Raw genomic sequence first — 12,654 nt, 5'->3', positions numbered from 1 at the left:
ATGCAAAGGACATCAGGGAAACACCGATGACGGCGCTGGGGAGGTGTGGAGACCCACTGCCGAATTCGAAGCAACCAGACCACCGCCGGCTCAGCACCCCGGCCCCGTCCCCACTCACACTTCGGCCATCTTCTCGTCGAAGGCCTTGGCATCGTACGCGTTCTGCTCGACAGCCATGATTGCGATGTTTTCTGCATAGTTTGGGGGGATGGGGGTGAGGGGGGAGGCCAGACGCCCTGCGCCGGTCACGCGCGCCGACGGCCTGGGCCAGGGCCCAGCCACGCACCTTTGGGGGGGGGGCGAGACGAACGGGAGAGCGAGAGATGGTTGGCACGCGGTAGAGCACCGTGCCAAAGAGACAGAGCAGGCCGGGGGGGGGCAGGTTTCAAGCCGGCACCTGGCTCTCCAGCACATGCAGGGCGGGGACCCTGGGACGAACTCTGACTGGAATTCCGTCCCGCTTTCTTCCAAGTATGTTCATGCGCCCTGGCCTGCAGACCTGGGCGAGCGCGACTGCCTGGTTGCCATGTGTGCAGTTGATTAGTTAGGAAAGGAATCAGGTGTGAGAAGATGCATGCGTCCAGCCCAGGGCATGGGCCAGGGTGGAAACCTGAGTCGACAAGGATGCTCAGCTGAACGACCCCAGGAGGAGCATCTGGCGATCAGAGCATGGTGCGGTCGTCCCTCGGCGCCGGACTGGACCTGGATGTCTAAAGTCCAGATGTTGGGCCCTCACCATTCACCAGTGATCGACGCCGCGCAGGAGGCTGGCGAGCTGTCTGTGCGAGGTTTGCGGAACCTGCACAACACATGCTACCTGAATGCTGTCCTCCAGGTGCAGTGGACGCGAGGGGTCGGGATTAGACGCGAGCGTATCGAGATGGGTTTTTGCATGCCTGAAGTTCTTCGCTCCGCCAGTGCGCCCAGCGTGATGATTGGGTGGCACCTTTTCCCTGCTGGTACACTTCCTCTCGCATGGAGCCAGGAGACCCCGACTCACCACCCTTGCCCCAACCCCGGCAGTCGCTGGCGAGCTGCCCAGGCCTGTGTTCCTGGATCGTGCACATCATCCAGCGCCTGCACCTCCCTGACTCATCCATCTCGGCTCTGGTGGCGGCGCTCGTCTCCCAGCTGGCACCTGCCCCGCCGCACGGCGGCCGCCCGCGCCCCGCCGACCCCTCGCCCCTCCTCGCCACGCTCAGGGCCACCCCCTCTGCGACCGCCTCCTTCCCCTCTGGCACCGAGAGCGACGCGGGCGAGGCGTGGTCTGCGCTCATGAGCCTGCTGGAGAGCGGGGCGCGGCAGGCCTGGGCGGCTGCGCCCCAGACGGCCCCTCCTGCACCTGCGTGGGTGGGGGCCCCGACGCCGGCCTGGTGCCCACATGGGCATTACCCGCCTATATGAAGGACTGGGCGCTGGCGAGCCGGCCGCCGTGCCGCGGCGTGCTGACCTGGACGTCGCGCTGCCTGCGCTGCGGCCATGCCTGGGCGGCCCCGCAGCAGCCCTTCCACCTCCTCCTCCTCCCCGTGCCGCGCCTCCCGGGCACCGGCCTGGATGGCAACGCGCGCTGCCGGACCAGCCTGCGTGAGTGCTTTGCCCAGCTGGCCGACGTGGCGCCGGGGGCACGCTGCGGCGCGTGCGACGCCCGAGACCGAGGGTCCGAGGGGGGCGCTCCGGGCAGCGCCACGCACGATCCCGTCCGCCGCCCCGCGCCCGGCGCGGGGCGCAGACCGTGCCTGGTCAGCGCCCCGACCACCCTCTGCCTCCAGCTGCAGCGCACGCTGTGGACTCACCGCGGCGCGGTGAAGATCGCGGGGCACGTCGCATTTCCTCGTCTGTTTGACCTCCAGGCTGACACGGGCATTGGCACGTGGGGCCACGGACCGGAAGCATCGCCGGAGTGCCTTCGCCAAACTGCGCTGAAGGAGGAGAGCAGGTCTTGGAGTGGACCCCAGCCGGCGGTGGTGTATGATGAAGGCGCTGCTGGCGACACGACACCAACAAAGAGGGAGTCCACCTGCTCGCCGGGCCCGCCTGCTTACCGCCTCGTGGCCGTGGCCTGCCACTCGGGGTTTGCTCGCTCAGGACACTGGACGGCCTTCCGCCGCCTGCCCGGCGGCGGCGCCAGCGGTGTCTGGGTGGCCGCGGGCGACGAGCGGGTCCTGCGAGCCGATCTGCAGCGGGAGGTGCTCCCCGCCGAGGCTACCCTCCTGTTCTACGAGCAGCTCATCGGCGCATGAAACATGGGAGGGCCCAGAGAGGGCGCCGTCTGATTCTCCCATGGCGCGCTGTGCTGGGGCATTTTGCACAACCCCTGAAACACCAGTACTGTCGCATTTTTACAGGCACACCGCCTGAATCTCATTTGCACAAGTATGTTGGGGTTCCATGGGGCGGCAGGCGGGCCGGCATACGTATCAAGGCAAGCGCTCATGGGATTTTGGATGGAAGACTGGGGGCATGCAGGGGATCACAATCTAGGAGGGGGGGGAGAGAACAATGGCGGGGATCTGGGTTCACAGTTATCATGGTGGGGGGCCCTGGTGGATGCACAAAAGGGGGCCAAAGAGCGGGCACATCACGATGGTGCCCACGCGGTCGCCGTGGGAGGTCTCGGTGTCAATCTCCCGTCGCAGCTGGCGCGAGCGAGGGGGGCGGAGAGCCGACGGAGGAGCAGACGTCGCTGGAGTGGCGGGAGCAGGCCTCGTCCAGCACCCGACTCTTGCGGCCCAGGTCGCCAAAGTAGACCCAGCTGGGCGACGCTCCAGGGCTGGCGAGGGCGTCTCCCTTGGGGCTCAGCTCCCAGCGGGACGACCGGGCCCAGGAGGAGAAGGCGGCACGCGCGGTGGGGCTGGCCGCCCCGCCGACGCCCTGGAACTCCAGGAGGAGCAGGCTGTCACTAGCCACAGCGGCGCACTCCTGAATGCCTGTTGGAATCGGGGTGGGGAGGAGAGTTCAGCGGTGTGAGAGAGATGGTGGTGGGCAGAGGGGCATGTGCTCACTGTGCAGGGGAGGGACAGGCCCACGCATGCTGCAGGCACCCAGCTTCAAGCTGGCATGAGACTGTCATGCAGGGGATGCAGTGTGTCCCATGTGGCAGGGAGGTCCACCAAAACCCTCTGCCCCGCAAGTCCAGCTGCCACACCCATCGCCTTGTGTTGAAACATGTACTCCCATCATGATCTTCGGACCTGCCAACCCTCAAATCCCTCGTGGTAATATCCTCACCCTTGAGCGTGATGGCCGAGCAGTTGGACACCCGCACTGCCTCCACTGCGCGGCAGGAGGCCAGGAGGCGGCAGAGGTCCATGTCAGCGAGCCTGCTGGCGGCTGCCGAGAAGCTGATCAGGCCCTGGCACCCAACGGCCAGGCAGGCCATGCCCTGTTCGTCCCAGGCGTGGCTGCCGTCCAGGCCCAGGCACTGCAGGTGTGGCATCTTGATGGAGATGGCAGCGAGTCCCAGGTTGCCGATGCTCGTGTCGTTCTGCGGGGTGAGCAGGCGAGAAAGGGGGGAGAGAGGAGGGAGGGGGGTGTCAGTGACGATGGCGCACTGGGTACAGAGGGACATGCATCCCCATGCGATTACCCTTTGAGGAGTGGAGGGAGCGGAGGACCAAGTGGGGACAGTCCTCGGGAGCTGCGTGCACACCGGCGGCCGGCAGCGCCAGAGCCCGATGGCACACCCGGTCCGCGGTGGACGATGCAGCATGCCACACCATCACAGAGCAAGGATTCTACTTCAAGCGTCGACGGACACCGCCGTTTCTAAGAGAGGTGGCCCCCTCTCTGCTTCAGCATCCTGCAGTGCGCATGCACCACGCCGCAGCCCCCACTCCCCCCTCCCCCAGACCCCATCTCCCCCAGCCCCGCCACTCACCATTTGTAGGGTGGTCAGGAGGGGGCAGAGCATGCACAGCTGGTGGGCAACACCGTCATCCACATTCAGGAGGGACAGGGTGTTGCTGGTGCTGCTGACGCACAGCGTGGTCAGCGTGCCGCCGCAGCGGTCGATCACCTGCTTCAGGCCCCAGGCCGTCACCCGGGCGCTCCAGCCCAGGTCCAGGACGTGCAGGGGCGGGGCCATGAGTGCCAGGGCCCCCAGGGAAGCATCGCTGATGTGATGGCAGTGGTGCATCCTGCATCGGGCACGTGGGGTGCGGGGTGAGAGGGTGTTGGAGGGCCGCTCCGGAGAAGGAGGCACGCACGTGCGCGGTACGCGGGGATCGAGAGTTTGGCAGCCGAGGTAGCGGAGGTCCCTCCTCACATGACGGCCGTGATCTGTGGCGCCCGGGACAGAATGAGGACGAGCAGGGCGTCGGTGAGCGCCTCCCGGCTGCCCTCGTCGCCCTGCACGGCATCGAAGCACCGGAGCCTGCGACCCCACCAGCCATCCAGCATGGCCGTGAAGCTTTGCAGCGACCACTGGGATCGGGTCACGCGCCTGCAGCACGAGCGATGAAGGTATTAATACCATCACTGCAGTGCTCAATAATAATATTTCAAAGGTATTGTCGGTCAAAGGTCTCGTCTACGAAGTTTCCCCTTCCTACCACCCCACTCCTGAAGCCCGCACCTGTACAGTGACAGCCAATGGAGCTTCCTGAATCCTACGTGTGACTGCCCGATTCGCCTCCAGAATCTGCATACTTGCATGGCCAGGAGCACATCTGAAACGTCGCTGCTGGCCAGAACATCGAAAACGGCCAGCAGGGACTCCGCACCCGAGTGGGTCGTATTCATCCGCGGCGGTGATGGCAAAAGGCTCTCGAGCGCTCAAATCGCTGGTATAATGAAGGAGACGATTCTAGATCAAAGTACTGGGGTGCGACGCATCGGATAGGTGAAGGCTGAACCTTGAATGCACAAGTGCCCCATGCGGTGTCGACTTCTCGGCAGCTGCAGTCGTGGGCGCAGGTGCGAGTGACGGGCCCGCCAGCTCATGCTGTTCATACCGAGTTGCCAACTGATCTTGTCAATGCTGGTGCAATTCTCTCGAAAAGTCTCTACAATCTTGCGATCGCCGGCGGTGCGGATCGCGCCTGGCGGTGTGTACGGACACCGCAAGTGCGTCTCTTCCGATGTCCAGGCCTTGCGGTGGCAGCGGCTCGCCAAGATCACCGCTTGCAAAGGGGCCATGCAGAGAATGATCGCCCTGCTGCGCACACCACCGTCATGCCGTCGCGTGCACGGCCACGGTTTCCTTGGGCGCCTGTTTCCGCTGTCGGTAGCGCGCAACCTCGTCCAGCACCATGCTGCGCAGGGTCGGCTCGTCCAGTTCCTGGTCCTCGAAATCGAACTTGAAGGCCCCTGATCGCGTTTGTGGGGGGTGTTCGGGGAATGGGAGAGGCGGAAAGAGTGTTCTCTCCCGTCAGGGGGGGGTCCCATGAGGTACCTGGTTCAGGGCAACCTCCACTCCCTGTGGCCTCATCCCTGCCGTCCATCCCTGACCCACCTCGGGCCACCGGCTCGGCAGCCTCGTCGTGCAGGGCTGCCAGCCAGGGGTGCCTGAGCGCGTCGTCCACAGAGATGCGTCGCCGGGGGTCAAACTGGAGCATGCGCTCCATGAGATCCAGGGCTTGCTTGCTCGCGTCGGGGAATGAGGCCCGGAAGTCGGGTTTCTGCCGGGTGTTCGGGAATGAGGGTTGAAGGGCGCAGGGTGGTGAGGGAGTGGCACTAGCCTCAGGCGACCATTGTACCCTGTGCAAGGCACCAGTGCACGAGCCCTCCCCAAGGCAACGGCAGCTCTGGGCTCGGGGCCCCTCGTCATGCTATCATGTGCCAACACTTGAGCGCCCCCCACCCCCCCTCCCCATATTTCTGTCCCTGTCGACTACATCCCCCTTCCTCCCCGGGATCAATCGCCCACCTGCACGGCGGCCAGGCCACGGATGTAGGTGCGCGCCTTGGGCGCGGTGATGAAGCCCAGCTCCTCATCGCTGGGGGTGCCCAGGGTCCTGATGATCAGCTTCAGCTGGTCGATGTAGTCCTTGCCGGGGAAGAGAGGCTTGCGCGCCAGCAGCTCGGCCAGGATGCAGCCCACTGTGACGAACAGTTGGGTGATGAGGGGGAAAGGGGGGTCGGGTTACGGAGGGCCTGCTGCTCCTCTGTGGCCTCAGAGCACCAGACTGGGACCCAGACCCGGCCCTCTGCAGACCGCATCCTCGACTCAACGCCGCCGCGGTGCTCTCGCCCGCGGCTCGTCTGAGCTCCTCGGATGGCGATCCGACTCCTGCCTCCCCAACCACTTCTCCTTCACCACTTGACCCCCCTCCCCCCCACCACACACACCTCCCCGGCCCCCCATCACACACACCCGACCAGACATCGATGCCCGCGGAGTAGCTATCGCAGGAGAGGAGGAGCTCGGGCGCGCGGTACCAGCGCGTGACCACATACTCTGTCATGAAGGCGTTGCTCTCGGTGCTGGTCCTTGCCAGCCCAAAGTCCGCGATCTTCAGGTCGCAGCTGGCATTCAGCAGCAGGTTGCTGGGCTTCAGGTCGCGGTGTAGCACCCCCGCGGAGTGCACGTACTTGAGGCCCCGCAGCGTCTGGTACATGAAGTACTGGAAGTGCTCGTCGGTGAGGGGCTGGGAGGAGCGGATGATCTGGTGCAGGTCGGTGTCCATCAGCTCGTACACGATGTAGACGTCGTTGAAGGGGGCCTTGGGGGGGGGGGGCATGATGTCCAGCACCCCAATCACATTCTCGTGCCTACAGGATTGGTGGAAAGGGGGAGGCGAGTCAGTGGGTGCACACATGTCGTGCATCCCACGCGGGTACCTGGGGCACAGGGTGGAGCGGCGAGGACATGGGACATGGGACAGGGTACCCAGCTGTGCAGGAGAAGGCACTCTTGAGGCGGGGGGGGGGGCCCCTCCACAGCACTGCCCCCGCCAGGCCAGCGCAGGCCCTTGACAGCCACGCCCTCGCAAGGCCCCAACGCCACCGAGCATGCCTGAGGTAGCGGAGGAGCTTCATCTCGCGCAGGGTGCGCCGGGCGTCCACCAGGTTCTCGAAGGCGTTGGTGATCTTCTTGATGGCCACCTTCTCCCCGGTGGGGGTGTGCTTGGCGGAGCACACGACGCCGTACGCGCCCTTCCCCACCGCCTTGATGGGAACATAGGATTCGTCGATCTCGAAGGTGGTGCGCCAGACCTGGTAACGGGACTTTCCCGGGACGCGGCTGGCCTCCTGCACCGGCACGTTCTGGGATGAGGAGGACGACATTCCGCCGGGCATCCCAGGAGACCTTCCGGGACGGGTCAGGCCTCCGAGCACTCTTGGGCACGTGTCCAAGGTGCGCCTGGACACAAGTATTTGTGGAGGAGGGCTGCGTGAGCACCTGTGTAGGTGCTACGACGTGTCGGATGGGCGCCTGCGCCAGGTGCAGTTGATTTGGAAATGCGGGGCTCTGGAAAGGGGGACGGTGCCCCATCCTGAGGATTGCCACTGCGTGGCATGCTCGCCAGTCACGCATTGAACTCTCGCCCGTACCAACGACCGGGCAACCCTTCCAACATCTATGGCTGGACAGTGAAAATGCAGCTTGCTCCTTGTACCTCGCAGGGCGTGGGGTCTGGGGTGGGTCCCCATGTGGCCCCGGTGGGACGGACGATCAAGTGCCGCCATGCACGGGGCTGCAACCGGGATCAGGCGCACACGGCCTGCAGGAGCGCCAGCATGAAGACTTGGGCAAGATCGGAGGGTCCTTCTGAACATGGCATGGCCGCATACAGCCTTGAATCGGAAAATGGGGCGGCCAGCCAAGGCAGCAGCATGGCTGCCACCCCTGGCTCGTCCCACCGACGTCACCTCCTGCAATCCAGTCTCCTCGCGGGGGCCTTCCTCTTCTGTAGACCTGGTGCATCCCTGGCAGCGAGTGCGCGGAGTGCTTTTTGTACTTGTCAGCCATGGGCTCTGCCCCCCCCCCCTCCCCTCCATGGTGGCGGGGCACGCCGGTGGTCCATGCCTGCAGAGGGCACCGTACATGCCCCTGCCTGTTACTTGTGGGGCGCCCCATCCCCTTGTGTGGGTGTCAGTATCCTTGCAGTATCGCACAGCCCTTGTTGACAAAGATGCCGCCCCCCTCCTCCACCGCAGACAAAGGGGCCTTTGTTCCCCTCAAGGACACCCAGGACGGCTACTCCCTGCTCTACCCCTTTGGCTGGCAGGAGGTGACGGTGCGCGGCCAGGACCAGGTGTTCAAGGACGTCATCGAGCCCCTGGAAAGCGTGGCGGTGGCTGTGGTGCCCACAGACAAGCAGACGGTGAGCGACTTTGGCAGCCCCGCCGAGGTGGCCGTCACCCTGGCCGACCGAGTGCTGAGCGCCCCTGGCCAGGAGGTGCGCCTGATCAAGGCCGAGAAGGTGGGCGGAGCGGGGGTCAGGGTGGCGGGGAACAGGGGGGGGGGGTTCCCTGGGATGGGGAGTGGATGGGGGCCTGTGCGGAGCCGTGTTCCATGCGGCGTATTGGCCAGGGGATCTCTGGAGGGCACCCTACAGGACCACCGTACTCGCCAATGGAACCGCAATGGCATGCCACACATGTGCAATGGACTCGAGCTGTGCATCAGAGCAAGGTGTTCAGTTCCCCGGGTCTGCCCCACCAGTGCACACCCAGAGACTGGACACCTACTGGAAAAGGACGCCATGGAATCTGTCCATGAACATCCAACCAACTCCCTCACCGCAGTCCACGCGGGATGAGCGGGAGTACTACAGGTTCGAGTTCGTGGCCAAGGGAAAGACGTTCCAGCGACATGCGCTGGTGGCGGTTGCCGTCGGGAATGGTGAGTGGGGCTGTTTGGTGGGAGTCATCAGTTGTGAGGTGGGCATGACTTGTAGAAGATGACTAGGCTGAGCGGAAGGTGCAGATGAGGGAACCACACGTGTGCATTGGTCCACTACACGCACTGCGCACCCCCTGCAGAAAGAGCAGGTGCTCCCGTGTGTGTTTGGGGTCATTTGTTGTCGCTGAACCTGCTCCCCCACCTGAACAATCGTGTGCAGGGAACTTTTACACGCTGGTCACCGGCTCCAATGAGCGACGATGGAACAAGATGCAGGATAAACTCAACACCATCATCGACTCGTTCACGGTGGGGAACAGCTACGTGGCTGAGACCTGAACAAACGGTACAATTTGAAAGATCCGTGTAAGAAGTTGACGAGAGTCTGTGGAAGCAGGAGGAGCAGACATTCAAATGTGGAAGTCGCGCGGAATCCGCGCTTAGCACCATGGCTGGGTAGTACAGAAGGACAGGACCTTGACGCCGACATCGCACCTCGAGTTATCCCCGGAGCATTTAATCATCGTCTCATACCCATCCTGTCACCATGGGGATTGGCAAGTGGATCCTGCGGCGGTCGGCGAGGCTGGTAGGCACCGCAGCGGTGTCCCTCATGTGGAGGCGAGTGTCTTTCGCCAAGCGGGCCGTCATGCTGGGATCCACGGCCCTCTGGTCCGCCAAAAGACTGAATCAGATACGTAAGCAGATGGGGCTCCTGCAGCCGCGCGGCAAGTTGCCTCCTCCCCGGTGACTGTGGTTCAGAGGCAGCTCCGGAGGTCACCCAGGTTACAGGGCGTTCCTGACCAGCAGTGATCGCATGATGAACCCAACAGCATGTCTCAACCGGCTTTCGAGCTCCACACTTCCTTTCTCCTGGTGACTCGCCTCGCCGCTTGCTTTGACTGCCCTTGAGGCCCGCTGTGGTTGCACCCCCTTTATGGTTGAGGACATAGCCACCATGTCACCTACAATCATGCACATATTTGCACTCATCAAATGCATCAAGTCCTCTGGTCTTGGTGGAGCACCAAAGGATGTGTGTTTGCCCACCCAGGGCTCTACACGAAGCCTAATCTCTGTGCCAACAGAGTTTTTTTGCACTCCAGACCATGCGCCCAGTCTCACAATCGTTCCTCCCACAGAGCCTATGATCTGTGTTCTGCAAGGAAATACTCATGCATAACTGATACCACCCACCTGTCTGTAATCATATCCATAGATTGGAAGGGATCACGATGTGAGGCTCCCCACCGGTTAAATTCTCGGGTGCTGCGAATGTCCCCCGGGGGGCCCGTAACTATTCATGATGGGTTCACCAAATCACTTCCCAGCAGTAGACACGCGAACGGACGTCTATGAGACCCCGAACCAGCTCGTTATGTCTTTGCAGTTGTAATTTTCCGTGCACGCAGCCGATTTCACCGCCATACTCGTTATAATGGTGGTGTGGGTGGCGTGCGTGCTGGCATCTTTGGCCCTGCAGCAGACTGTGCGTGCACAGGTCGTTACCCCCTTACCTCCCATTCTCTTGAATGCACCCCTGGCCGAGTCAGGTGAGCAACGGGAAGGCTTCTTCCGGAATTTAGGTGTGGGTCTGGGATTCAACCCCCCGTGGCACACAGATGGCCAGCCTCCCCGCATAGTCCATTTGCACACCTTCCGTACCCCCTAACACATACAGAAGTCCCTGCCAATGGCACATGTCCTCCTTTCAACGAGGATGAGATCGACCCTGTCACCCTCATGCCCAAGGAGGGGTACCGTCTCGTCTTTGAATCGGAATGTACGATGGCTGGGCTGCTTCATATCACAGAGGGGGGGGGTTACACTTGCTCATGGCCTCGATTCATGCTCGCAATGCCCATGGAGAGCACATGGGCCTTCGAAAGTGGCCACAAGTGACCTTTCCGCCCTCACACCCATGCCTGCAGCTGAAGAAGGGTCCAATCGCATATACACCTGCCTCCCGGACCTCACTGTGTCCTACACCCCCTTCACGGCCAACGTATTGTTCGGTGGCAGCGAGTACGATGCAGCATGTGAGCTAATCTGAGCTGCGATACTTGTTCTGCATTGTTCAAGGTTGCTCGGCGTGTTGGTTAGGCCAGCCCTTTGCGGCTGCTGGTGTCTGACTCACGTCCACATATGCCAGGCCTGGTGTTCTAACATTCTTTCCACTCTCTGGAATGTCGCGACACAGCCAGGAATGATCAGTTTGGGACGGCTGTGGTGAAGATGTATGAGCCAGGCAACCGGACGCAGTGAGTTAAGGGGGACGCAGTGAGTTAAGGGGAATGCATGGTGACTACAGCTTGCCAATGCAAGCTGTACAGGGCATTTCACACTCAGTCCAGCTGGGCGCAAAAATTTCTTGAGGGTAATCTTATGCCACGAGAACATACCCTTCTCATTCCAGGTATCTTGGGGAGTATTATGTCGACACAGGTCGAGGAACGGTGTACCCATCGCCCGATGGCTCAGAGAACCTCTCCTGGGCCAGAACTCCCATATACATAGTTGCAGGCAAGGGAGTGTGTGGGTGCCCCTGAGGGTGCGATTCAAGAGAGATTATCCTCTGTACCATGAGGGAATCACAAGGGTGTCTTATAAACATCACACTTGAGATCTTTACCCTGAGTATCCTGGTGTCAGGAATGGATAGAGGATGTGTGAACGTGAATTCCCGCGATCTCCGCAAGACGTATGCCAAAAGAGACCAAAGAGGTGACATCAATCGCACCACTTTCCGCTGCTTGCTGCAGGGGATGTGCCGTACCTGCAGTACATTGTGCGGAGCAGGACGGAGGGCGGTGTTCCCCCTGCCAGCTGCACGGAGCCTGGCAAGGAGGTCCTGGTCCCCTTCAGAAGCCACTACTCCTTCTACTCCTGCGACTGAGGAGTCAGTATTTACAAAACTGCCAGCCCTGCAGCTCAGGTGCTGCTCCGTCGCTCTCCAGAAAGCTTGCAACCTTCTGCAGTCACCATACATACGGTGACGATGCTTCACCCAGGACAATCAATGGATATGAATAGGGACGCCTGGCTTCAAGTGGTGCGACGACCTTGGTCTCCCCCTCGGTCCTCCAGCTCTGCCGCCAGGGATCCTGCTCAGACCTGTGTGCCAGGTGCCCTGGACTCCCCTCCCCTTCTATACTGCCCGTATCCCCTTTGCCTGATGCCCGCAAGGCCATTTCGTCGCTCATGGGCGCTCCTCGGTTGTCCTCCTCCATGGCAATCGAGATGGAGGGTGCTGCAGCCAGGCTGGCAGCCAGCGCCCACCACGCCCCTCATTTTCCCCAGTCGCCCCTCACAGAACTCATCCCTGTGGCATCTAAGCGGCCCTTGTCTCATGACACGTTTGCCTTGCAACCCTACCAGTATGCCTGTAAACGATGTGTTGATCAGGAGAACACGGTCGGTCATAGGTCGTGCAGCGGCGGCGCAGGAGCCGTGCCTGGCTCGGCCAGCCTCGACCGCTTGCTTGGAGTGCCCACACCTGCAGGGCGTAAGCTCTGCTCCCAGGCCCCCCCCCGGCCTCAGCAGGAGTCCAGCAGGAGGTCCTGATACGCGACCAGGAAGCGCCCGACCACGCTGCGATCCGGCATGGCCGCCGCCGCGCCATACATGGGCGCCGTCCCGCCTTCGGCCTTTGTCCCCGGCGCGGCCGCCACCTCGGCCGTGCACTCCGCCAGGTCGTCCACCAGCCGCCGCACGGTGTCTGGCCCGGTGTGCGCGGCGGTGAAGCAGATGTGCACCGCTGGGGGGCTCTGCAGCGGGCTGAGGTGCCAGCCGCGCCGCGTCATCAGGTCGTTCACCTCGTAAATGTCCACAGACCTGTGGTGTAGTGTGTGTGTGTGGTGGGGGGG

At 62.7% G+C, this 12,654-nt stretch overlaps 7 protein-coding genes across 7 annotated transcripts in view; 3 read left to right on the top strand and 4 right to left on the bottom strand.

The window, feature by feature from the left end:
* Positions 1–721: 721 nt before the first annotated feature.
* F751_3960 (Ubiquitin carboxyl-terminal hydrolase 30) lies at positions 722–2,240 on the top strand (the record flags this gene model as incomplete). Its single annotated transcript, XM_011399870.1, has 2 exons — positions 722–835; positions 1,248–2,240. 2 exons carry the CDS (start codon positions 722–724, stop codon positions 2,238–2,240), a joined length of 1,107 nt encoding a protein of 368 aa, XP_011398172.1.
* F751_3961 (hypothetical protein) lies at positions 1,741–1,893 on the bottom strand (the record flags this gene model as incomplete). Its single annotated transcript, XM_011399871.1, has 1 exon — positions 1,741–1,893. One exon carries the CDS (start codon positions 1,891–1,893, stop codon positions 1,741–1,743), a length of 153 nt encoding a protein of 50 aa, XP_011398173.1.
* Positions 2,241–2,619: 379 nt separating the features above from the next.
* On the bottom strand, positions 2,620–4,398 carry F751_3959 (hypothetical protein; the record flags this gene model as incomplete). Its single annotated transcript, XM_011399869.1, has 4 exons — positions 2,620–2,927; positions 3,229–3,484; positions 3,878–4,136; positions 4,265–4,398. The coding sequence occupies 4 exons, from the start codon at positions 4,396–4,398 to the stop codon at positions 2,620–2,622; spliced, it is 957 nt and encodes a 318-aa protein (XP_011398171.1).
* A 772-nt stretch (positions 4,399–5,170) lies between these two features.
* Positions 5,171–7,227, bottom strand: F751_3958 (Mitogen-activated protein kinase 4; the record flags this gene model as incomplete). The annotated part of the gene is made up of 5 exons (XM_011399868.1): positions 5,171–5,307; positions 5,453–5,618; positions 5,867–6,039; positions 6,314–6,711; positions 6,947–7,227. 5 exons carry the CDS (start codon positions 7,225–7,227, stop codon positions 5,171–5,173), a joined length of 1,155 nt encoding a protein of 384 aa, XP_011398170.1.
* An 848-nt stretch (positions 7,228–8,075) lies between these two features.
* On the top strand, positions 8,076–9,127 carry F751_3957 (PsbP-like protein 1, chloroplastic; the record flags this gene model as incomplete). Its single annotated transcript, XM_011399867.1, has 3 exons — positions 8,076–8,366; positions 8,692–8,788; positions 9,009–9,127. 3 exons carry the CDS (start codon positions 8,076–8,078, stop codon positions 9,125–9,127), a joined length of 507 nt encoding a protein of 168 aa, XP_011398169.1.
* Positions 9,128–9,335: 208 nt separating this feature from the next.
* Positions 9,336–11,684, top strand: F751_3956 (hypothetical protein; the record flags this gene model as incomplete). The annotated part of the gene is made up of 4 exons (XM_011399866.1): positions 9,336–9,486; positions 10,470–10,571; positions 10,720–10,827; positions 11,551–11,684. 4 exons carry the CDS (start codon positions 9,336–9,338, stop codon positions 11,682–11,684), a joined length of 495 nt encoding a protein of 164 aa, XP_011398168.1.
* A 640-nt stretch (positions 11,685–12,324) lies between these two features.
* The window catches only part of F751_3955 (Sphingosine-1-phosphate lyase), a gene marked incomplete at both ends in the record, with an annotated part of 4,285 nt that continues 3,955 nt past the window's right edge, over positions 12,325–12,654 (bottom strand). The window contains one exon of the mRNA XM_011399865.1: positions 12,325–12,622. Coding sequence (XP_011398167.1) covers positions 12,325–12,622 — 298 coding nt within the window. The remainder of the gene's footprint in view (positions 12,623–12,654) is intronic.

This window comes from Auxenochlorella protothecoides (assembly GCF_000733215.1).
Source record: "Auxenochlorella protothecoides strain 0710 unplaced genomic scaffold scaffold43, whole genome shotgun sequence".
NCBI classification, from domain to species: Eukaryota; Viridiplantae; Chlorophyta; class Trebouxiophyceae; order Chlorellales; family Chlorellaceae; genus Auxenochlorella; species Auxenochlorella protothecoides.
The sequence above is the reverse complement of the archived record's forward strand: the minus strand, read 5'-3'. Positions and strand labels throughout refer to the sequence as shown.